This window comes from Lepidothrix coronata, unplaced genomic scaffold (genome assembly GCF_001604755.1).
Source record: "Lepidothrix coronata isolate B3197 unplaced genomic scaffold, Lepidothrix_coronata-1.0 Scaffold0, whole genome shotgun sequence".
NCBI lineage: Eukaryota > Metazoa > Chordata > Aves > Passeriformes > Pipridae > Lepidothrix > Lepidothrix coronata.
In genome coordinates, this window is record NW_016690180.1 from 1,859,905 (window position 1) to 1,881,920 (window position 22,016).

Genomic DNA, 22,016 nt, shown 5'->3' on the forward strand with positions numbered 1-22,016 from the left:
GGTGCTGGAAAGGACATAGGTGAAGAAAGTACATCTGCCTTTTCAGCCTTGATGGTGACTAATTCATCTCTCCTGTTCAACAGCAGGCAAATATTTTGTCTGTCTCTGCTTGTTGTTTACATACCTGTCCTGGTTTCAACTGGCATAGAGTGTATTTTCTTCCTAGTAGCTGGCACAGTGCTATATTTTGAATTTGGTATGCGAATAATGTTTATAACACTGATGTTTTGGTTGTTGCTAAGTTGTGTTTGTCCTACATCAAGGACATTTCAGTGTCCCATGCTCTGCCAGTGAGGAGATCCACAAGAAACTGTGAGGGAGCATGACCAGGACAGCTAACCCTGACTGCCCAAAGGGATTTTCCGTACCACAGAATGACGTGCACAGTATATGAAATAGTGGGAGTTGGCTGGGAGGGGCCCATCGCTGCTCAGGGGCAGACTGGGGATTGATCGATCAACAGGTGGTGAGTGATTGTATTATGCATCACTTGTGTTTCTTGGGTTTTATTCCTCTCCTTTTCCTATTTTTATTTTACTGTATTTCAATCATTAAACTGTTCTTAACTGATGGTTTTATCTTTGTTCTGATACTCCTCTCCATGCCATTGGAGTGAGGTGTCTGCATGGTACTTAGTTGTGCTCTGAGGCCATGATAGTATCTGAAGATTCTGTTCTTCTAGGTTTCGACATCTCTGACTAATTTCAATTTGAGCTGAGCTTTTGTTTTTCTAACTGCATCTCTGCACACCCTGCAATGCCCAATTACTTGGGCATAATCCTGAAGCCCAAAAGAAGGTTCAAAGAGAACTGGATGAGATGTTTGGTAAGATTTCCATTCCTCCTTTGCCAAGATTGAAGAAATGGGATATGCCATGTGGCCATTCAAGATGCTTTAAGTAGATAAAAGTAGCTGGGATGGGTGCTAGAAGGTGCATGAGAGAGTACTGAGAAAGTTTACCAAGTAAAGGGTAGGGTTTTTCTCTTTTTTATAGTGAAGCAGTTATAGATAGTCACTAATTTGCTGTTGTTTTGACCCTTCTCCCTTTTGCTTTTTTCCTTTGAAGGATATCAAGTATTGAATGGCACGAATATTCAGATCATAATTCATGCCATACACAGAAACCCCAAGATCTTCTGTGACGTGGAGGAGTTCAGGCCTGAGCGATTCTTCCCCGCAAATCGTAAGGATGAGCACCTGTATGCTTTCCAAATATGTAATGTTGTTGATAGTTTGCATGCATCCATGACTTTGTACTGACGTTTCTTGTCTCACTAGGGGGTGATGTGGAGGAATTTTCACTCCCATTTCCCCTTCAGTCTTGCAATGGTTTCATGGTAGGCTTTTCAGCTGAGTGTAGGTGTCAAGGTATCAGCAGCGGGGCTGCTGCTGGGATGGCCTCTGTGAGAAAAGACCTGAGAAGAGAACACACACGGTTCCTGCTGGTTCTGTGATGGACCCGCTGCAGGCCACAGCTGAGCCCAGCAGCCAAACCAGTGACATCTCTGTGAAAATGTATTTATAAAAGTGTACAAAAAAATGCTGAACAGGCAGAGGAGGATGGGAAGGGGAAAGATAGTAAAGCAGCAGTGCAAACACCAAGGTCAGTGAAGGAGGAGGAGGAAGTATTCCAGGCACCAGAGCAGTGATTCCTCAGCAGCCTGTGGAGCATGCTGGAGCAGGTTTATCCACAAGACCTGCAGCCCATGGAGGGGACCTATGCTGGAGCAGGAGAAAAGGGTGAGGAGGGAGCAGCAGAGAGGAATTTTTGTCTTTGTTTCTAACTTCCTACATTTAATTGTCCAGAAATTAAATAAAATTTACCAAGTTGAGTCTGTTTTGCTCATGATGGTAACTAATAAGCAATCTTCCAGTCTTTATCTTGACCCATGAGATTTTGCATCCTGTTGAGGATTGGGAGTGAATGGATGGGTGTCTGGCTGCTGGACTAGGCTAACCTACCACAGCTTCTAACAGGCTGTACAGCCGTGACTCTGTTATAGGCAGGCACATCAAATGTGGACAAGGGATTTCCTAGAGAAAATGTTGACACCAAATCTTCTTTATCGAAGGAATGCAGGTAGCAGATTTTTAGTGCTGTGTGTTTCTGTGACTCACATCACAAGTTTTTCCCAATCTTAACCTGCCCCATTTATTCATTCTCCATGACCTCTAGCTTACTTCATGTAATGTGTAGCATGCTGCTAAATGCTTTGTTTAAACTTGCTGGAGTTTAGCAAGGAGGAGGCCCTGTAGGATCTAGACAAACAACAAAACAGCGAGTGGAATCTCCACTTGTGACCTTGCATGAGTTATGATCATCCAACTTGGCAGTGTGCATTTTCCTTGGCACGTGGATGCGTAAATATAGGTGTGGTGCTTTGGTAGCTACTTAGGCTTATTGTCTATTAATTATGGCAACATCGTTGATACCTTATCAGAATTGCTTTACAACAGTAGGCTGTGTTCTGGGGGGACCAATGATGGTCTGCTTTGTTGTAAGACATGTCATTATCCTTGTAGGGAAGATTTTGGTTTCTCAGAGAGGAGGCAAACTTTTGTATTCTGTTGGGGATAATTCATTCATGCAAAATGTCTCAAGCGAAGGATCCCAATATAATGGCTACAGAACAGAGTAGTTGTTGCTGTACAGTGAACACCAGGTTGCAGAAACCAAGCAAGGTATGCTTGGTGGAGGTGGGCATCACAGCAATCAGTCTGTCTCTGAAAAACATAGCTGTGGTCTCTGTTTCTCAAATGCTGTTCATCTCCTCTACCTCTGTGAGAAAGGATCCACAGAAGGATTTGAAGCTGTAGATTTTTAGGCTACAGTGACATGAAATTTAACATCAGGCCCTAAAATGCTTCTCTGAGGACTGGGGGAGATCTCTGAGTTGTCCAGCACTGATGATATATTTTGAAATGGAGACATGCTGTGTTACATTTTTTTGTGTAGGTGATGACTGTTGGGGGCTACAAATAGCCTGGGCTTTTTTAGAGTAGATTTCTATATGAAGGTTAATCATGTTGTGATGGTGTATGTTGAGAAAGAGAGAAGGTCTTACTAAGAAAAACCTTTCTTAAGAAAAAAACAGTTTTTCAGAATGAGTAGTGTACTTCTCTTTTTTTTTCAGAATGAGTAGTGTACTTCTCTTTTTTTCTTCTGTTGCATAAGACTCATTTTAGCTTTGCTTTGCTTTGGGTTTTTGTTTTTCTTGTTGTCAATGATGATTTTATTGCTTTCTTTATTGAAGAATCCAGGCTGCGTTCTAGGGACCAGCAGAAACCTGTGTTGTCATTTGTGCTTCTGGGCTTACACAGCTGCCTAACAGGATGCATACCTTCTGTCAACATGGGCAGATAGGCTTCCACTTAGGTAAGAGGCTGAATAAAAGCAGGTTTGCACTTTTGTGTGCATTTATGAAAGCAAAGATTCACTAACCAGTGGAGTGCTCACAGAAATCCAACACTGAGCAAATAGCTCTCTGAAACTCCTCTCCTATGGGACATCTTCCAAGGTTTGCAGGTCTCAGTGACATAATTAGGCCTCGAAGATGCCAAAACTCTCATTTCTTCTTTCTTTTACGTCTCATTCCAGTGTTGCTGCTACCTTTTGTTAGCAGCATCACCATTGCCAGCTGCTGGCAGGATTTTGCTTTCCCTGTGGCTTTTTGCCTTCTCCCTGCTGTTTCACTGTTTCTCTTTTATTTATTTTTTTCCCCTGCAGAAGGAGTTATCAGGAGTTAGAAACACGGATTTTTGACTCAGAATCACAGTTAGCCCCTTCAAACTGCGAGGTTTTTTCTAAAGATGAGAGCATAATTACTCAACTGATCTCCATGTTAAAAGACAAAAGTTGAGCCTCTTCATCCTGCATCCTTACTTCCTTCCTAGGATGTCACCTGGACAAAAGAGGGAACTGATGGCTGTGTAGCTTGCCTTGTGTGTTGGCAAGACAGGGTATGTATCTACTGCTCTCTGTCACAAAGCATTACAAACAACAGCAAGAGTAGCAAAGTTCATTTCCAGCTGTTTACTGTGCATAAAGACACAACAGTCAGCATTTATGATAAAGTTTTTGCTGGGAGATTGCAGGAACAAAGTACCAAAATTTAATCTCTTCTGCTGCCAAGGGTCATCAAAATCTTATTTAATTTCTGATATTCTGAGTCTTCTGTTTGTGTTTTATGTCTTAGTTGTTGTGTTTATGCTGTTTGTTTATTTACTAAAATGCTGGTGCAGTCAGTGCAATCATTTTTGGCACAAAGCAAATAGTCTGAGTGTGACTGTGACTATAAGTAGTTTTTGTGCTGTATTCAGAGGGTGAAGTTTTGTGAATTGGCTGTGAGCTATGCTGCCTCTTTACCAAACTTCTGTTTTACCACAAAGTTTCTGAGCGCTTGCTTTGAGGCACAGATACTCAGTAGCCCTGCAGCAGTGAGAAGAGACCCTGGGTCCTCCTGAGGCAGGAGCAGCAGCAGTGTGTATGGTGGATATGGTACCGCCTCTGTGCGAGCACTTTGCAAGTTGTGGCACAGATGCTGGTACTGTCAGTTGTGTTATTGGCACCCTTTAGCCTATGCCTGAGCATTCAACAGTGACGTCAGTAAAGGCCATTTGAGCTGAGAAGCATCAGTGTGCTTTGCAGTGCTGCTCTTGATCATGGGTCTATATGGGATCTGGTTTGGGTAACTCCCTGAAACCATCAACCCAACTGAAGCTTAAAGATATTCCCCATCTCACCCTTCAGTCATAGTGTTGGACAGCACTGGAGCAGTTCAGTTCTGTATGGCAAAATAGTGTTCTCTGAGCACCTGAAAACAGATGGAGAAAGATGATACTGAGAAAACTCATCCTTCCCAAATCATCAAAAATGTGTGTTTTCTCTTGGCAGTGCTTTATGTCGTTTCCTGCTGAGGTATTGCATGGGCCTGCAAAGAACTTTCTCACTTTTCATTTGAGTCAGAGGAGTGAAGTGAGGGCAGGGAAGGAGCACTGTTCCCTCAAACTTCTCTGCCATTAGGAAATGCTTACAGGCAGTCGCTCCATGTGCGTGTTTTTTAAATCTGTTTATTTCCCTGGCAAGAAGCTGCGCCTGTGGTCTTTGTGACAGCTCCGCCTCCTGCTCTCCTGGCCAAATTCCCCACACACTCACCTTGGTGCAACGGCACTGGCGGGTACAGGCAGTGCCAGTTCCGCAGCAGGGATCAAGGCTTGCAGCAGGAGGCTGAGAGGTGATGATGGAGGTTATGCAAGGATCCTCAGGAAGACTCCAGCTGCTGCCCTTGGGGGCTGGGGTCATCACTCTGTTGTTGACAGTTGTGGCTTTATGCTCCCTGCCCTCCCTGATGAGTTACTGGAGGCGATGGTGGATGATGAAGTCAATCCCGGGTATCAGCCCCTGCTATCCTGTGCTGGGAAATGCTCTACTCTTAGAACGGAGTGGAGAAGGTAAGGCCAACTCACGCTGTAGCCCGGCTGTGAGATCCCTGCGCTGTGGGGTTTGCTGGAGGAGCCAGTGCTGGTGAGGTGCTTGTGTGTTTGAGCTGTGGCTGGCTGGGGAAGGGGAATGGGAGATCAAAGGTGTGCTGATGCATTTAGGTCTGTCTGGGGCTGTGGGCAATCTGCAGAGGGGAACTGTGTGAGGAGTGGGCAGTGAAGGGGAAATGAGAGGAACTACATAAATGTAGCATTATTATCAGTCAGAGATTAACTGGAAATTCAGTCTGACAGCAGCTTCCAGATGCTGCTGCTGGACTCAGATGGTTACAGTTGTTGGTAGGGTGGAGGATGAATGCTGTCAGATGTGTTTTTCCAACAGGGAGGCATACTGAGGGCTCTTGCAGGAAGTGGTATTTCACAAAGCAGAGCACTGTGTTCTCGTGACTGCTAGCTGTGATCCAAACAAAACTTTAAACAATTCTCTTCCCTCAAGTAAGCATGTGAAAGGGACTTTATCATGCTGAGTTGCTGGGTCACTTTCAGCAATCACAGAATTAGCTGTGACTTACATGTGTTAGATGCAAAAGAACTTGCTGAGTATTTACAGTACATCCCTCAAAAGCAAACCTTTCTGTTCTTGCACTCATTAATGGGACCTTCTTTTTTGCCAGGTACTTGAGAGAGCACTAATGTGCTAGATGTTCCCTTTCCATTTGGTACCTGTTTTTTTTAACAGGAGCATATTTCTTAAGGAGTTTGTGGTGTGAAAGCATTGATGGCTGTGCTGTCAGTGGCCCAGATGCTTCTGTGTGTGTTTGTGATGCCTCTCTATGCTGGTTCTGCTCTGTGCACATGTGTTCCTGGCTGTGCTGCCTGGTATGCTGCCAGAAGAGAGACTATGCAAGCATGGTAAAGTCAAGGACGAATACAGCATTGGAACACAAATTGCTCAGTGCTGACCCATGCCGAGACATGGTGCCTCAGTTCACAAGGGTACACTGTCATATCTTTCCCCTGCATTGAACCCCACATCTAAATACAGATATGAGAGATCTTTGGTGGATGTGAGGGCAAGCAGCTTTCCAGGAAGCTGGCTTTGGGGAAGCAGTAGGAGGATCATAGTCAGGATGTTTATACGACCCTGACTGAGAGATGAATCTTCTTCTTTTATTTTTTTCTTTTTTTTTCCCCCCCTCTTCTTTTTAAATTTTCTTTAAAAACCAGAACAAAACAGAGCATTGTTTCTATCTCCAGAAAGCAGTTTGCTAGAGACCCTGATGTTCTTTGGAGTCTTTAATCTCATTTGTTAGCAGAAGTCACATAACCTCCATGCTTTAGTTAAATTAGTGTCTTTGTTCTTGTTTATTTATGTAAAAATGAGTGAAGTTTGTGATTTATAATACTTTCCATTTAAAATGTGACAATGAAAAAGAGAGAGCTTTTTTAAAAAATGGTAAAGTTTTATAGCAGAAAAAAGAAGGGCTTTTCATATGATGGTGATTTGGTTTGTTGGTATTGGTAGACAAATGCTGGAAAACATGATATTTAAATCATGGCAATGCTAGGAAAAATATTTTAAAAATAGCAAAATAATCTGACACTCTTAAACCTGTTGGATGAGGTGTCATTAGAACTCAGACTAGGGAAGGGTGTATTTGTGCATTGATTAGGAAATGATTATTTTTCTTTTTTTTTTCCTCTGATTGGGGACCTTTGAGTTTTCAACTCTGCAGAGGCTTGATAGGGTGTCTTTTATTGTTTAAGCTCGCTTCTGAAAGGGTATTCTTTGAATATCCTGATAATGGCCACCACATGTAGTATTGCAGAATGAACCTGAATGCTGTCTGCGATGAGATAGCATCAGAGACCTTTTTGAATCAAACTAAACACCATCTACTGCTCCTCCCTTGCTCACAGATCCAGCTATCTCCCATGCTTTCTGTATAACTAAACTGACAATATATGGATTGGATGAGTGTATAATAATGTGGGAGGAGGATTGGCTGAATTGCTGAACTCGCTGGTATGAAGTCCAATTGGCAGCTGGACAGAAGTGGTATCTCTCAGGTGTTCTGTGGCATAAATGATCTTATGAGTCTGTGCCCTTAGAGATTAGGACATCTGAATTGTAAAATCCACAGGTGCAAAATGTGCTGCTTGATCATAAAGCTTCAACAAAATCAAAATTGCAGGGCATATGGTGTAAAAGTTTTTCTAAAGTCTTATTTAATAACCCCCCCTTTTTGATAAATTCTAATCTACCTTCTTATTCTAGGTTTTTTTAATCAACTAAAAATTTATTCTGAAGAATTCAGGAAGTGGTCATTGTTCAATCTTTGGCTAGGACCATTGCCTGTCGTAGTTCTGTATCACCCTGACAGTGTGGAGGTGAGTGTGCTGGTCTCCTGCCTATTCTACTGTCATGCAGAGTAGTGTCCCTCCTGTTAGTTTTTGTTAAAAAGGTCTTGGGCTGATTTTCCTTGGAGTTGTCCTCTGACCCAGTTCTAAAGAAAGGTTTAAAGCAAAAGAATGTAAAAAAGCCTAGTCTGGGTGGGGAGGGGGGAGAACTGGAAGGGGGGGATACTGAAGATGGCCAGCAAATGAAAGCACCAACACAATATGTTTTATACGAAGAAGCATCTCCTTTAGCTTTTTTTTTTCACATGTGTGAAAACTTCTGCTCCCAAGATCAGAACAGATAAGCAGACAGCAGGGAAGGTGGGACCACTGAAATAACGATGGAACATTATGAAATACAGATTTCAGTGCTTGTCTCTGACTGACTTCTGCATTAGAACTTGGTGGGTCTGTCATGGTGCCATAAAATGTAGTCATTAGTTTTGCTACTGCCAGTGATTGTCCTTGAACTGGTGTAGGAATAGTTGTGCTTTCAGAAGAATTTGCAATGGGAAAGCTAGAAACTCGTTTTCACTTAAGAAGCCTGCAGATTATCTTCTCAAGAGGGTTGTTTTTTTTTTCTTCCCTTCTGCGGTCCAGAGGGGGTTGCAGAGAGAGCTGTGTTCTCTCTGTTTCTCTGCTATGCTGGAGAGCGATAACTCTAACAGACATGCAGGGAGGCCTTGGGAAGGTGGGAGAGAAACGGAGGGGATAAAAAGGTGCTGTACAGGGCATGAACTTGCCTTTTTTTTCCCTGGGGCCTGGTGCTTGAATAGCACTGTCAGGTATTTGTAAGTTTCTTGTGCTTTGGCCTTCTGAATAAACTTTGAATTCTTTCTACTGCGTTGGCATTTCTGGGGATACCTGCATATTTTACTTTACAACTGAGAAGACAGGGTTTTCTCTCTGTTGGAGTGTTTATTGAAGACAGAGTGAAGAAATCTCTATCTAACAAATGATATTTTTTTTTCCTCGCTATTAATTTTTTTGACAGGTTATTTTGAACAGTTCAAAACATATAGAAAAATCATACCTGTACGACTTCCTGCATCCATGGCTGGGCACTGGGCTTCTGACAAGGTATAATGAAATGCAGTTGCATTCCTGTCTTTTTGAAATTCGCAGGGGATATGATAGGAAGAGATCTTGGTGGCAGGAATGCTGTGTATATCTCTGAACAGAGAGATTGTGTGCGTTGCTTATCTCTGCTGGTGATGCTGCAAACCAGTAGGATTGGCGTGAGGCTGGTGATGCTTTGGGGTAGGATTGGAGAGTATCTGCATCCTGCCCTTCATTTCCTTCATTAAGTGGAGGATCATAAGAAGTGAGCTCAGGTAAGAGCGTAGGTCAGGAGTGGAGAGAGGGAAGAGCAATGATGTAAGGGTTTGGTGTCCTCCAGTCTTGGGAGGGTAAAGGAAGGTTTATTCTGGATGATGCAGATATTCAAGAGTGAGAACAAGGCGAGGGTAGAGTGGCTTTGGTGTCTTTGAGCCTCTTTTGAGTTTTTGCGAGAAGGTCAAGGTCCCCCTGTTAGTTTGTTTCTCTTCTATGGGCTTTGCTGCTTGTTTGGAGCCCTCAGAGGTGAACTCCTTGTGCTTTATGATGGGACCATGGTGATGTAAAAGCCAACTGTGATCATGTGGTGTGAGAAGTGCAAGTTTATGTGAGAGAATGAGGAATGCCTTTTATCTTGAATTTTGTTCATGGCCCTTAAGAAGCCAGTTAGGAAGCAGTAACAAAGTGCAGAAAGTTTAAGTCCATAGGCATCAGACATCTTCACTGTTAAGTCTTCTTCCTTGTTTGTTATTTTGTATCCCATAGACTTACAGAGGTATTTTGACTTGTTTGTGCTTACAAAAACATAATGGAGGCAAATGTTCCAGTCTCTACTGATTAAGGGCAGCACTGGTAGACAGCAAGCAGATAAGCTGGCCTGAGGAGTGCCCCAATAGCAAGTTAACAGGAGTAGTGGTGTGATGGTTTTGCCTTGTAAGCAGAGGTGCGAGCTGTGTACCTGTGGCACATGTGATTCAGAAAAAGCAAACAAGAACCCTCAGGAAGTTATTTTCATTCTCTGTGGCTCTCTGCTTGTTCACTGGCATGAGGGAACTGGTTGCCTGTCTCCAAGGGAATTCTTGGAAACCAGGCCTTGAGGCAGTCATTTTGGTAATGTCCCGAGGCCCTAGTTCTCCGGAATCCTCATTTCGCAGTCAGCAGATGAAGGCAAGCGTGACTAGTGATTCAGAGAGACACTGTGGTGGGTTGAGGCCTTGATGCTGAATAGCTGCTTGGTCCCTCTGAGCCTGTGCACTGACCAACAAGGCTGTATTGCCTGGAGGCTTGTTGGCATCTCTGTTTGTTGAGAGCAGCTAGAGAAATGGTGGCTTCTGCTTCTGAGAGATCTGGAGCAAGAAATATTGCCATTTGCTGCTTCTGGGGAGTGCTATGAACAGCTTGAAGAGACATCTACAGTGTCCACCTCTTCCAGGCTGCAGTATTTACTGCATACTTCCTGTGATGGTGAGGTTTTTATTTTTGACTTGGAAGTTTTTAACCCTTCCTTCACCCCATTAATTTTACAGCACTGGAGACAAGTGGCGGTCGCGGAGGAAGATGATAACTCCCACTTTCCACTTTGCAATATTGAATGATTTTCTAGAGGTTATGAATGAACAAGGAAGTATTTTGGTTAAGAAACTTGAAAAGCATGTTGACAAGGAACCATTTGATGTTTTTCTGGACATCACTCTGTGTGCCCTTGATATCATCTGTGGTAAGTCCTCTTCATTTATTGTGGTGGGACTGTAAATTATGTGGATGCTCATGAGTACAGCTGTGCCAGTTTGTGTGAGGAGGTGATTGAAGAGAAACGTCCCTGCATATTGTGTGAATGCATTTCTATCCTCCCAAGGCCATCCTTTCTCCCAGGGTTTATTATGTGCATCTGAGCAGGTGAGTTTGTGGGATTGGCATGAAAGAGATAGCATTTGAAGTGAGGTTGTGTTGAAGAGCAAGATTTCTGGGCATGGAAACACAAAGCAAGCTCATCACCTGGAAAGGGATGTTTATATTCACCTGTCAAAGGGATGTTGTGGTGGCAGTCAGAAGCTGGGAGCAGTAGTAACTTACTGTGTACACAGACTTTGCATTTCACTTTGCACATGTGAAATGTTGATATTTTTCTCCTTCTAGAAACAGCAATGGGCAAGAATGTAGGTGCTCAGAAGAATAAGAATTCTGACTATGTTTCTGCTATCTACAGGTAAATGGGCATTTTCCTTAGCTACTGCATAGAGCTGGAGTTGATGCTGCTGGTGTCAGGAGGGAAGGCCAGGGGGGCAGAGATGGAGGGATATAAAGTACTGGAACAGACCAACCCTGAGTCACTAAATACCCTGGAGGTATTTGAAAGACTTGTAGATATGGCACTTAGGGTCACGATTCAGCAGTCAGTTAACACTAGGGTTAACTAGTTGAACTCAATTATCTAAAAGGTTTCTTTCAACCTAAATGATTCTATGATTCTGTGATCTCACTCCAAGCTTTCAATGGTGCTTGTTGATTACAGGTACGTTACAAAAGAAGGGGTGGACTTCTAGAGTTTGATTTTCATCGATTCCTTGGCCTTTCCCAAATTGTACCACAAGTGTGTATGAAGTTGGCCTAAATGTAGTAACTACTTCTTGAAGTCTCTGCAGCCAAAGCATGTTCAAGAGCTGCATAGCAATGACAATCAGCCCTTCCAAATGTACTCCAGTTTGTTTGAGCATACTTGAAGTCTCATATTCTTTGTTTTAAATTCTTTTACATGTTATCTGGCATATATGGTATCTGGAATTGTACTCCAGTTGTGTTTGAGCATAAGGATACTTAAGTCTCATGTTCTTTGTTTTAAATACTTTTATATGGTGTCGGGTGTATATAGGATCTGGACAATCAAGTAGGAATGTAATGATGTCAGATGACTGAGTTCTCAGGGCAGATATTTTGGAAGCCTGTCATGAGTAGTCTTTTCGACATGGCCAGTGCCTTACTGAAGTCACATGGGACTGAACTGGAAACAGACTTAATAGGTCTGTTTCAAGAGGATTCCAACTAAATGAGAATATGCTCTCCTTCTCAGAGAACAATGCCTAAAGATATAAAACATGGTGATGCTGGGACAGGTAACAGAAATTTTGAGATGGTGTGAGATCAGGAAACAAATGTGAACAGCCTTCCTTTCAGATGAATGAGTTTAAACTCACACAATCTGTTAAATTCTACTTCATTAGAGTACATAGAACACTTTTTTTGGTTTTTGAAAGTGTGTTGTAGTTTATTTTTTTGTCAATAAATGTTACATGATGTAATTGTTTTGCCCCTAGGATGAGTGATCTAATCCAACAGAGACAGAAGAGCCCTTGGCTTTGGCCTGATCTTTTATACATGCTATTCAAGGAAGGAAGAGAGCACAAGAGGAACCTCAAAATCCTTCACAATTTTACAGATAGAGTATAATTTCTTTGTTTGTTTGTTTGTTTGTTATTTATAATGATAATTGGAGCCAAGTCTTGCACTCAGTAGAGAGCTTCCAAATGGGATGAGGTTCAGCCTCCTTGATATGCATGTACTAAGAGAAGAGCTCTCTCTCAATTGGGATGCTGAGGAATTCCCCGAAAAGAAGACAATAGTTGACTTCCCTTTCTGGAGTTCTGTCAGATTTAAACAATAGGAAGTATACAAATCCAAGGGAGTGTCAGGACTTACAGCGGGAATTCATTGAACTCTTGTTCTGCCCCAGAAGGAGAAGCATCCGAAGCACTGCAAGAGCTCACTGCCAAGTTTGGAGCAGTAAGCGTAGGGCTCTGCATGGTGATGCCATTTGATCCAGCCCTCAGAATTTGAAGGCTATATTCATTTTTCCCTATTCAGAGCAGAACTGCTCAGATAAGCAAACAGATACAGGTCTCCACATCAGCAGAAAGACACTTTGACACAGAAACCATTAAGCGTGCGTCACTGACTTGGCATAAAATGCAGTGTTCTCTCACTACGTTAGACTGGAAATAACAGCCCTTTCACTCACCAAATAATTCCCACGCTACTCTTGCTAATGTTTGCCTTCCAAATCTACTTCGAGGATGTTTTCAAACTTCGATTACATATAATGAGCCACATTGTGTTTTTTTTAAGTATATCATGTTTTGCTTCCTTTTATTGGGAATTGCAGCAGTGAGACATGAGAGAGGCTCTTAAGAGGTCGTAAGATAACACTTGCTCTCTTCCTATGCTGTAGCTGAATATAAAAAGCCAAATCTTAGAAGATGACAAAGAAACAGTAAATAATAATGTCACCTAGTGTAGGTACTGACAGAAAGAACTGAGCCAGCACAGCTTCATGAGAGGAAAGTCCTACTTATCAACCCTGATTTCCTTTTATGACAAGGTAATCCATCTAGTTGATCAAGGGAAGCCAGTTGATGTAATCTTTTTGGATTTCAGTAAAGCTTTCAGTACTGTCTCTCACTGGACCTTCTGGACAAAATGTCCATCTGGATAAACACATTTCGTGGTGAGTGAGCAATTGGCTCACAGATTGAGCACAGAGGGTAATAGCGAATGGGGGAACTTCAGACCGGTGACCTGTCACCTTGACAAATTAGAGGACTGGGCGATCACCAACCATATGAAGTTCAACAAAGGACAGTACTGGATTCTGCACCTGGGATGGGGCAACCCTGGATATTCGTACAGACTGGGGAATGAGATGCTGGAAAGCAGTGCCATGGAAAGGGACCTGGGGATCCTGGTTGATGGCAAGTTGAATATGAGTCAGCAGTGCCCTGGCAGCCAGGAGGGCCAACCGTGTCCTGGGGGCATCAGGCAAAGCATCGCCAGCCAGTCGAGGGAGGGGATTGTCCCGCTCTGCTCTGCACTGGTGTGGCCTCACCTTGAATATTGTGTGCAGTTTTGGGCACCACAATATAAGAAAGATATTAAGCTATTAGAGAGTGTCCAAAGGAGGGCAACAAAGATGATGAAGGGCCTTGAGGGGAAACCGTGTGAGGAGCAGCTGAGGTCACTTGGTCTGTTCAGCCTGGAGAAGAGGAGACTGAGGGGAGACCTCCGTCTACAACTTCCTTATGAGGGGAAGAGGAGGGGTAGGTATTGTTCTCTTCTTTATGGTGACCAGGACAGGACAGGACCCAAGGGAATGGCCTGAAGTCGTGTCAGGGTAGGTTTAGGTTGGATATTAGATTGTGGTTGGATACTGGAACGGGCTCCCCAGGGAAGTGATCAGAGCACCAGGCCTGACAGAGTTCAAGAAGCATTTGGACAATACTCTCAGTCACGTGGTGTGACTCTTGGGGACGGGCCTGTGCAGAACCAGGAGTTGGACTCAGTGATCCTTATGGGTCCCTTCCAACTCAGCATATTCTGTGATTCTGTGAAAGATGGTTCAATATGTGACATACAGGCATGTTCAGTGAGGCAAGCAATGTGTGTGCATGAAACTGCATTTCTTCTACCATTCAGTGCTTCCTCTGAACAGAATTGCATGCTCTACAGCCTTTCTTTTTAATTATTCTGTTTTTAAAAGCAATGCCAGTTTATGAAGGGTTCTGTTTTGTTGTTGCAACAATGGTGGTAACAACAAGAAATCTGTTACTGGGGCCTAGAAAAGGGAAGTTCAACCATTGCTCTCATACTGAAGAAAATTCGGGAAGCTTTAATCTAGTGGTTCAGTGATGCTATGTGTAGCGTTGATGCAGGGTTGTGGTATGTCTTGTCTTCTCTTCAGTCTCCTGGGTTCCTCAAGGTTGGAGGTGAGATATTTTCCTTAGTTTACGGGATAGGATAGAGAAGATCTTATTAGTGGTTAGTCTGTTGACATTGTGATGATTTTTTTGATTTGCTGTTGCCGTTGTTGACATTCATGATTGGCTGGTTCCAGGTACTCTGGACATGTTTACACTTCTTGATGATCAACAAGTTGTTTATGTAGTTTGCTGTCTATTTCTTGATCACACAAAGGTTCATTCTGTTGCATGGGACAAGAGGTGTTGGTCATATTTCACCTACTAACACAAAAGGTCAGTCAAAGTTCATGACCTAATGCTGATAGCTATGCTAAGTAGATCATGTGGACTGCTATAGATGGATGTTGTTGTTTTGATAAGTTGGGACAAAACTGTATGATGTAGACAATGGGCCTGTGCTGAATGCAAGATATCTGATATAATGGTTCTAATCTCAGGTCATTGCAGAAAAAGCTGCAGAACTTGAAAACACTAAGCAAAAAAAACATGATAATGATGGCAACTGTGAAGAAAGTGTCTCCAAAAAGAGAAAAGCATTCCTGGACATGCTGCTGAGTACAACAGATGATGAAGGGAACAAACTGAGCTACAGAGACATTCGTGAGGAAGTGGATACTTTCATGTTTGAGGTAACCAAGGAAGCCACAGGTTTGTTTGTGGTTTTTTTTGTTTTGTTTTGGTTTGATTTTTCTGGTTTTGTTTTTTGTTTTGTTTTGTTGTTGATGTTGGTTCTATTTGTTTATTTTGGATGGTTTTTTTCCCAGAACCTGAGATTCAGAATTTGAGGGTAGTGACTCTTGTCTTAATTCAGGAGCTTGCTTTTAGTATGGAGTTATTTTAGCCCTGGAAGCCTAAGAGGAAATATCAGTCTTTCTACCCTACAAAGGTAGGATAGAAACGTTGATGTGCCCTGGCAAAATGTTGGGCAATACATGTGTGGTAGGCCCTACCTATATGAACAGGCTCTACTCATGAAAGCAGGTGAGTAATACCAGCTTAATGACTGACGCGGACCGTGGACTCTTGGCTTATGTTGCAAACCTCATTAACACTGAACAGAGCTCTGAATGGTTTCGGTGTTTTGACTTGCATTTTGTCATCTCTCCTCACGTTTTGTCCATTGCCATGCTGGCTTTTCCTGGTTCTGTTGTCAGCTGTGTATTAGTGTGTTGTCTTCTCACAGAATCTTACACAGAATGGTTTGGGTTGGAAGGGACCTTAAAGATCATCTGATTCCAACCCTCCTGCCATGGTCAAGGATGTCACCTGTTAGATTAGGTTGCCCAGGGCCCCATCCCACTTGGCCTTGGGCATCTTGAGAGACAGGACATTCACAACTTCTCTGGACAAGATATTCCTCACTGCTCTGTGAGTAAAGAATTTCTTCCTAACATCTAATTTAAATCTCTTCTCTTTTAGTTTAAAACCATTCTCTCCAAACCCTCTCATTTTCATGGCCCTTCTTCATGTCTGGTTCTCTGTCTAATGAAGGATCTAAACAAGATTTTCACAAGTTTCCCACACGCTTCCATTAGGTGTACCTGAATTCTGTCTCAGAAGAGCTTATGTCATAGAATCATGTTACTGCTATTGTAACCTAGAGAAGTTCTCCTCCCATTATTACTATTTCTGTACTACATCAGAATCCTGAACTTCACTGCAGGTGCACTTTTTCAGTACCGAAATCCGTTTTTGGTCAACTTTTCCCTTTTCTGTTCTCCCCTTTTTTCTCTCTTTTTTTACTTCTTTGGTTCCCCTTTCCTCTCCCCTTTCCTTACTTCTCATTGCCTTCCTAAGTGCTGAGAACTAGTAGTTGATCCCCTTTTCATAGGAAGCCATGAAGTATTTTCTCCTTTAGCTACTGTAGTGTGTCTTATTAGACCATTTTTAGGCAGTTTTGTAAAGGTTACAGGTTGTGTCCATTTTATCTCTCCTGCAGTAGTCATTGGCTCCCCAGATGTTATGTTGTTGACTGGACAGTAACCAAAAATATGAAAATACATCTGTTTCATTGTGTAGAGACTGATACTTCACACAGCTGAGAATCAGGAGAGATTTTGCTTGTGTTATTTCAATACTTTTCCCTTTTGGTCAGTTTTCAGCACCTGACAGAATTGTGGGTCATCTTATACCTTGATAATTAGTGTGTTGAATAGAGTGTTTCACTCTTGATTCTTGTTTTTCTCGTGGTCATGGGACTAATAAGTGTCGCTTTCCATATTACCTGCATACCTAAGTATTTGCAAAGCCCACTGGTGCACAGGAATAGAGTTGAAGTGAATGTCTTTGTAAATCTGAACCTCTAGGGCCATGATACAACAGCAGCTGCTATGAACTGGGTCCTATACTTGCTTGGACATAATCCTGAAGTTCAGAAGAAGGTTCACAAAGAATTGGACGAGGTGTTTGGTAAGTTTCCATTCCCCCCTTCAACTTGGTGGTAGTTGATGCATTTGTGAGTGGAGATGTGTTGGAAGCTGAGATACAGAAGGGGAGTTAGGAGCATGCCTTCTGGCCCTTTTGGAGCTTTCAGCAGCTAGAAGTGATTGGGACGTGTGTGGGAAGATCTGTAGGGGTGTTCAACCAACCTTACATCTTGGGGGCAAGATATGCATGTTCAATATATGTGTAACAGGTTCTTGTATGTAGTCTTGGTGCATGATAGGAATTCCTGGAGGGATCTAGGGTGAGTTTGTTTAGCCAGAAATGGGGAGTTTTGATCTTGCTCGTTCCCCTGTTTGTTTTTGGACAGACAACACTGAGCGTCCTGTTACAACAGACGACTTGAAACAGCTTCGATACCTTGAGTGTGTTGTGAAAGAAGCCCTTCGGCTCTTCCCTTCAGTTCCCATGTTTGGCCGTACCTTGAGAGAGGACTGCTGTATTAGTAAGTAAGCTGTGTTTGCCACTTTCTGTCCTGTTAGCATGTCCTCATTGGAGATGTTTCCCAAGTAAATGGCAGCATTGTTTTGTTTTTTACTGTGCTGTTGTGTATAGAAAGTCACTTATTTGCTGTTGTTTTGACCCTTTTTCTTCCTTTCCCTTTTCTCTTTAGGTGGGTATCAGATACCAAAAGGCACAACTGTTCTTGTTTTAACTTATGCCCTGCACAGAGACCCGGAGATCTTCCCGGACCCAGAGGAGTTCAGGCCTGAAAGATTCTTCTCTGAAAATTCTAAGGGAAGGCACCCATATGCTTACGTGCCCTTCTCAGCTGGTCCCAGGAACTGCATTGGTAGGTGTCTGAAGAAGTCTTTGTAATGTGACAGTTTGGCTTTTGGTGTGGTAACTGAGGCAGCAACGAGTGTATCATAAATTTAAGTCTTGATATGCCTGCTAATTGTGTACTGTCCTTCCTGCCCCTGCCACACCCAGCCCCTGAATTCTGGGCGCTGTGGGCCCTGGAAGCCTAGTGCTTGAGCTGCCACATTTGTTTCTTCCCAGGTTTCTTCTTGAGCTGCCACATTTGTTTCTTCCTAGAGACCAGTGTCTATCACGCTGATGTTTCCTCCTCACTGCCTGTGCAGCCTGGCAGTATGTTATTTGGCTCTTGTGTTAGGACAGGATTCCTTCCAAATTTCTGATTCTCAGTGTTAGCAGGACAGAGTGAGAGAAGACAAATGCCCTGCACCTGTTTTGCTCTGGAAACATCTCCTCTGTCTCTCTCATGATCTGAACTGAGTGTCCCAGACATGCAGTCTGCAACTGATGTATTTTTTCCCTCTTTTCTGACACTGTAGTTGATTTGGTCTTTTCACTGTCATCCCAGAACTTGTTAGCTCTTCTGATGCCACTGAGATGCTTGGCGTTCATCTGTGCTCAGAATAGAGGCATTGTTAGTTTTATTGTAGAACACATGAAAAGACTGTTCCCTGCACTGATTTTAACTGCAGGCGGGGAATATCCAGAAAATGTCATGCCATTTACAAGAACAGGAAATATAACTTCTAGGTTTTTGATTTTGTTGGTTTGGTTTGATTTCTTTTGGGGGGGGGATGGTGTTGATTTGTTTTGATTTGTCTCATTGGTAGTAGGTGTCCTTCCCATAAGAACAGTAAACTAGGTCTTTCCATGTTCCAAAGAGAAATCTAATCTAATCTAACATGTCTAGCTAGTTCCTGAGTGTGAAGGAACATGTGCAGGAGAGATGGTTCATTAATATCATTGCAGAAATGCATCACTATGTTCATGTGTATGGACATCTGTCTAAGCATATTATACAGAGGGGAGAACAGAAAAAGTTTTGAGCCCTGGCTTTGTGTCCTGTGCCCATTTTTCAGTTTAGTTTGTGTGAACTGCCAGGATTGTGGCACTTGGTTTGATTTCCCTCATGTTTCTCTGTTCTCCCCTTTCCTTCTTCACCTTTCTCTGAAGTGTAAATTGAACTTTGCCGTCTGTGCTACCAAATCGTCAGTGTGAGGTTTAATGATCTCTGAAGGAAGATCTATCTGTCATTCCATTGCAGTCATACCTCCTTTGCTCCTCTCCACATATATGGACCAATGAGATTTTTCACTCTCCACAGTCCCTGTATGGCATCTTCTGCTCTGGTCTGCCATCCGTTCCCCCTGCCTAGTCCATCCAAGAGATATGACAAGGCTGTGTTTTGTAGAAGTTCCATAAAAAGTGTTGACTGTTTCTGCTTTGCTGTTTGAATTCTGTGTACTATGGGAAGGAAGACACAATGTGGATTGTCCCAGGAAGGCCAGAGTTTTCATGCTGAGAAAAGTGCTAGTATTGTTAGTATCCATGTAAACTCGATTTTGGCCTAAGGCTAGTTCTGTTCTCAAGGCAGATGCACAGTCCTTGCTCTCTCCTGTTCCTGGGAGTATCACGGTGAACATCCAAGTGCAGCAGCCATTGATGCAACCTTACAATAACTTTTCTTCCTGCCCTGTAACTTGTAGGTCAGCGCTTTGCGCAAATGGAGGAGAAAACTCTTCTAGCCCTCATCCTGCGGCGCTTTTGGGTGGAGTCATGTCAAAAGCCAGAAGAGCTTCGTATGGCTGGAGAATTGATTCTTCGTCCAAATAATGGCATCTGGATTAAGCTGAAGAGGAGACCAAATGCTGGATCAGAATGAAACCCATTTCAATGGGTTTACTTCCAAACATTTTCAAGCTATTTAGGCTGAAATGTTTTAAAATCAGATATTTTGATGTCAGTCCAGCAGTTTGTTAAAACTGGTTGTTACTGTTTCATTAAAGATGATGTAATAGTCCTAAATTGCTCTACTTTTCTAGTGCTTGTGAACTTCATGTTAATCTTTGAACTGCAAGTCTTTAAATATTAACTTTTAATGCCTTATCTGCTCAGATGAAACTATTCTATTGCAACAGTGCCACAAAACCTTAAGTTATGGTAGTAACAACAGCAATGCCTGTGATTTAAGTGATCTGGTTACATGCCATAGCATTTGCCAGGTAATTGATAGTCTCAAATATTTGTAGAGTTTTCAGGTTTCTTTGGTTTGGAAAGGTACAAGTGATAATTCTTCCTCTCAGACAAGATCTTATAAAAAGAAAGTTTTTAATTGTTGAGTTTACATAAATGAAATTACAGATCTTGACAAAGAGTTTGTGATTTTGCCCTTAAGAAAAAAAATTTTGCCCTTAAGAAAAAAAAAAGTCATGTAGCAATGGTAATATGGCTGCATTCTTCAACCTTCTTTTTCAAATAGGTTTCATTTCTGTATAATAACAAGAACTTAAGTTTCCGGGGCTGAATGTAAACATTGTTTTCTTTATAATGAGATAACTTTTGAGACTACCTTCATATGTTCATATGACATGTGTTTTCTTAAGGAATTATTTCATACTTTCTAGTACTCAGCAGTGTGAGCTTTCAAGGTATACAAGATTTGCATCCAAGATATGTTTTCTCAGGACTTTTGGTATGTAGTTGAAACCTGGAGAGGTACCTCATGTTTTCCTAAACTATGTCCTTAAAGATGAAGACTTTCAAGACTTCCTTTTCTTCTGTGGGATCTATTTTGTAGAAACAGTTTGTAAGATAGACCAAATTATAGAAATTCCTTCCATAAGATAATTTTTTTTACTTCTAGCTATTCTGGCCAATATTTTTTCTTGCACTTTGTTTTTGCATCATACTCTTCTCATATAATGAGATCTCAAGTAAATTATAATTTATTATGATTTCTGATGTGAACAAGAAAACAATTGAGACAAAAACTAGATAAAACTGTAATGAGAAACTCATTATTAAAAGTGCATGGGCTGAAATACTGGCCCATGTTGCTGAAGTGGAAAATCCCTATTTAGTGATGCACATAGTATCTTTGCCAAGATAAGCACTGATTTAATCCTGTAATCTTTGTGTTTGAAGCTGCTCTGAAATGGCGGTGACCTCTCATCTTCAGTTGTGAAATTTGGTTTTAAAGCAGTCTGAGGCTCCTAAGGAAATAAATACTGAGGAAAAATACTGAAGCTACTGAACTTTCTACTGGGATAGCAGAAACGGAGCATATGAGTGTTTCTGGTTAATGGTTTACAGCTGTTATGGAGAACACTGACAATAAACCCTGTGTAACATCTTGGGAGGTTCTGCTTGAGAGCTCCTGCAGATGCCTCAGAGGAACTAGAAGTTTCCAGCCAGCTTGACACAAACTGCTTTTTGGTGTCTGAAAGCTGCATGTTTGGACTCACGCAAGAGGTGGACTAATGGTGCTTTGTAAACATCCACCTGCCTTCCTGAATTTAATCCTCATGCTGTAAAAGACAAAACTTCATATGTAGATTTTAGTACACTGCTGCAAACAGATAATTTTGCCATGTGTTTTAGCTCTAAATTGAGCTAAAACACTCAATTTATCATCAATCTGCTCTGTTTTTTCTGTTTATTTGAACTGTATACCTTATCTTTCCAAAAGTATGGAGTTGGAGTTTTTTGGGGTTTTTGTTTGTTTGCTTGTGTTTTAATAAGATAGTAATGAACTGTAATAACTGCCCAATATCTGACCTGGAAAGCCTAGATGAGAAATAAAAAGTGAAGAAATTAAGTCCTTGGAGAAAAGTTCTAATCCTTTTGTGCCACCAAGTGAAATGCATGCAGACATGTACACACACACACACAAAGGCAAAATAATTTTTTTAACTGAACACTAATACAAGTTGAACAATACAAAAAGTTGTAAGTTCAGCTTGTTTTTTTTATAAATATTCTGATAAGTGGTAGGTTTTGTGATTACTTTCATGGCGATGAAAACTTCGTAATTTGAAGTAAAGGTGAAAATTTTTCCAGGGGTGTGAAAAATTATCATCACTTTTTGGATGAGAAAAGAGTTGCATATTTGTGACTATACAGGAAGGCTTCAGTGGTGTTGCCTGGCAATGGTGTGGTGTACTTTTCCAGAAC

At 42.0% G+C, this 22,016-nt stretch overlaps 1 protein-coding gene across 2 annotated transcripts; it reads left to right on the forward strand.

Annotated features, from left to right (window-relative positions):
- The first annotated feature begins 556 nt into the window (after positions 1–556).
- Positions 557–21,660, forward strand: LOC108497383 (cytochrome P450 4V2). Of its 2 annotated transcripts, XM_017815034.1 has the most exons (12): positions 557–825; positions 1,067–1,183; positions 7,718–7,830; positions 8,834–8,919; positions 10,422–10,612; positions 11,032–11,101; positions 12,207–12,333; positions 15,080–15,271; positions 16,949–17,051; positions 17,395–17,529; positions 17,698–17,877; positions 19,550–21,660. In XM_017815034.1, exons 1-12 carry the CDS (start codon positions 819–821, stop codon positions 19,723–19,725), a joined length of 1,497 nt encoding a protein of 498 aa, XP_017670523.1. In that variant the 5' UTR covers positions 557–818; the 3' UTR covers positions 19,726–21,660. The 2 variants fall into 2 exon arrangements, with proteins under 2 accessions (XP_017670523.1, XP_017670456.1); XM_017814967.1 differs by lacking the exons at positions 557–825; positions 1,067–1,183 and adding an exon at positions 5,135–5,451.
- Positions 21,661–22,016: the final 356 nt, after the last annotated feature.

Excerpts from the sequence above, each read along its gene's own strand:
- LOC108497383 (XM_017814967.1), top strand. The coding sequence starts at position 5,238 with ATGATGGAGGTTATGCAAGGATCCTCAGGAAGACTCCAGCTGCTGCCC. Across the intron at positions 10,613-11,031 it reads TGCCCTTGATATCATCTGTG|AAACAGCAATGGGCAAGAAT; the intron begins GTAAGTCCTCTT and ends TTCTCCTTCTAG. Across the intron at positions 11,102-12,206 it reads TATGTTTCTGCTATCTACAG|GATGAGTGATCTAATCCAAC; the intron begins GTAAATGGGCAT and ends TTTTGCCCCTAG.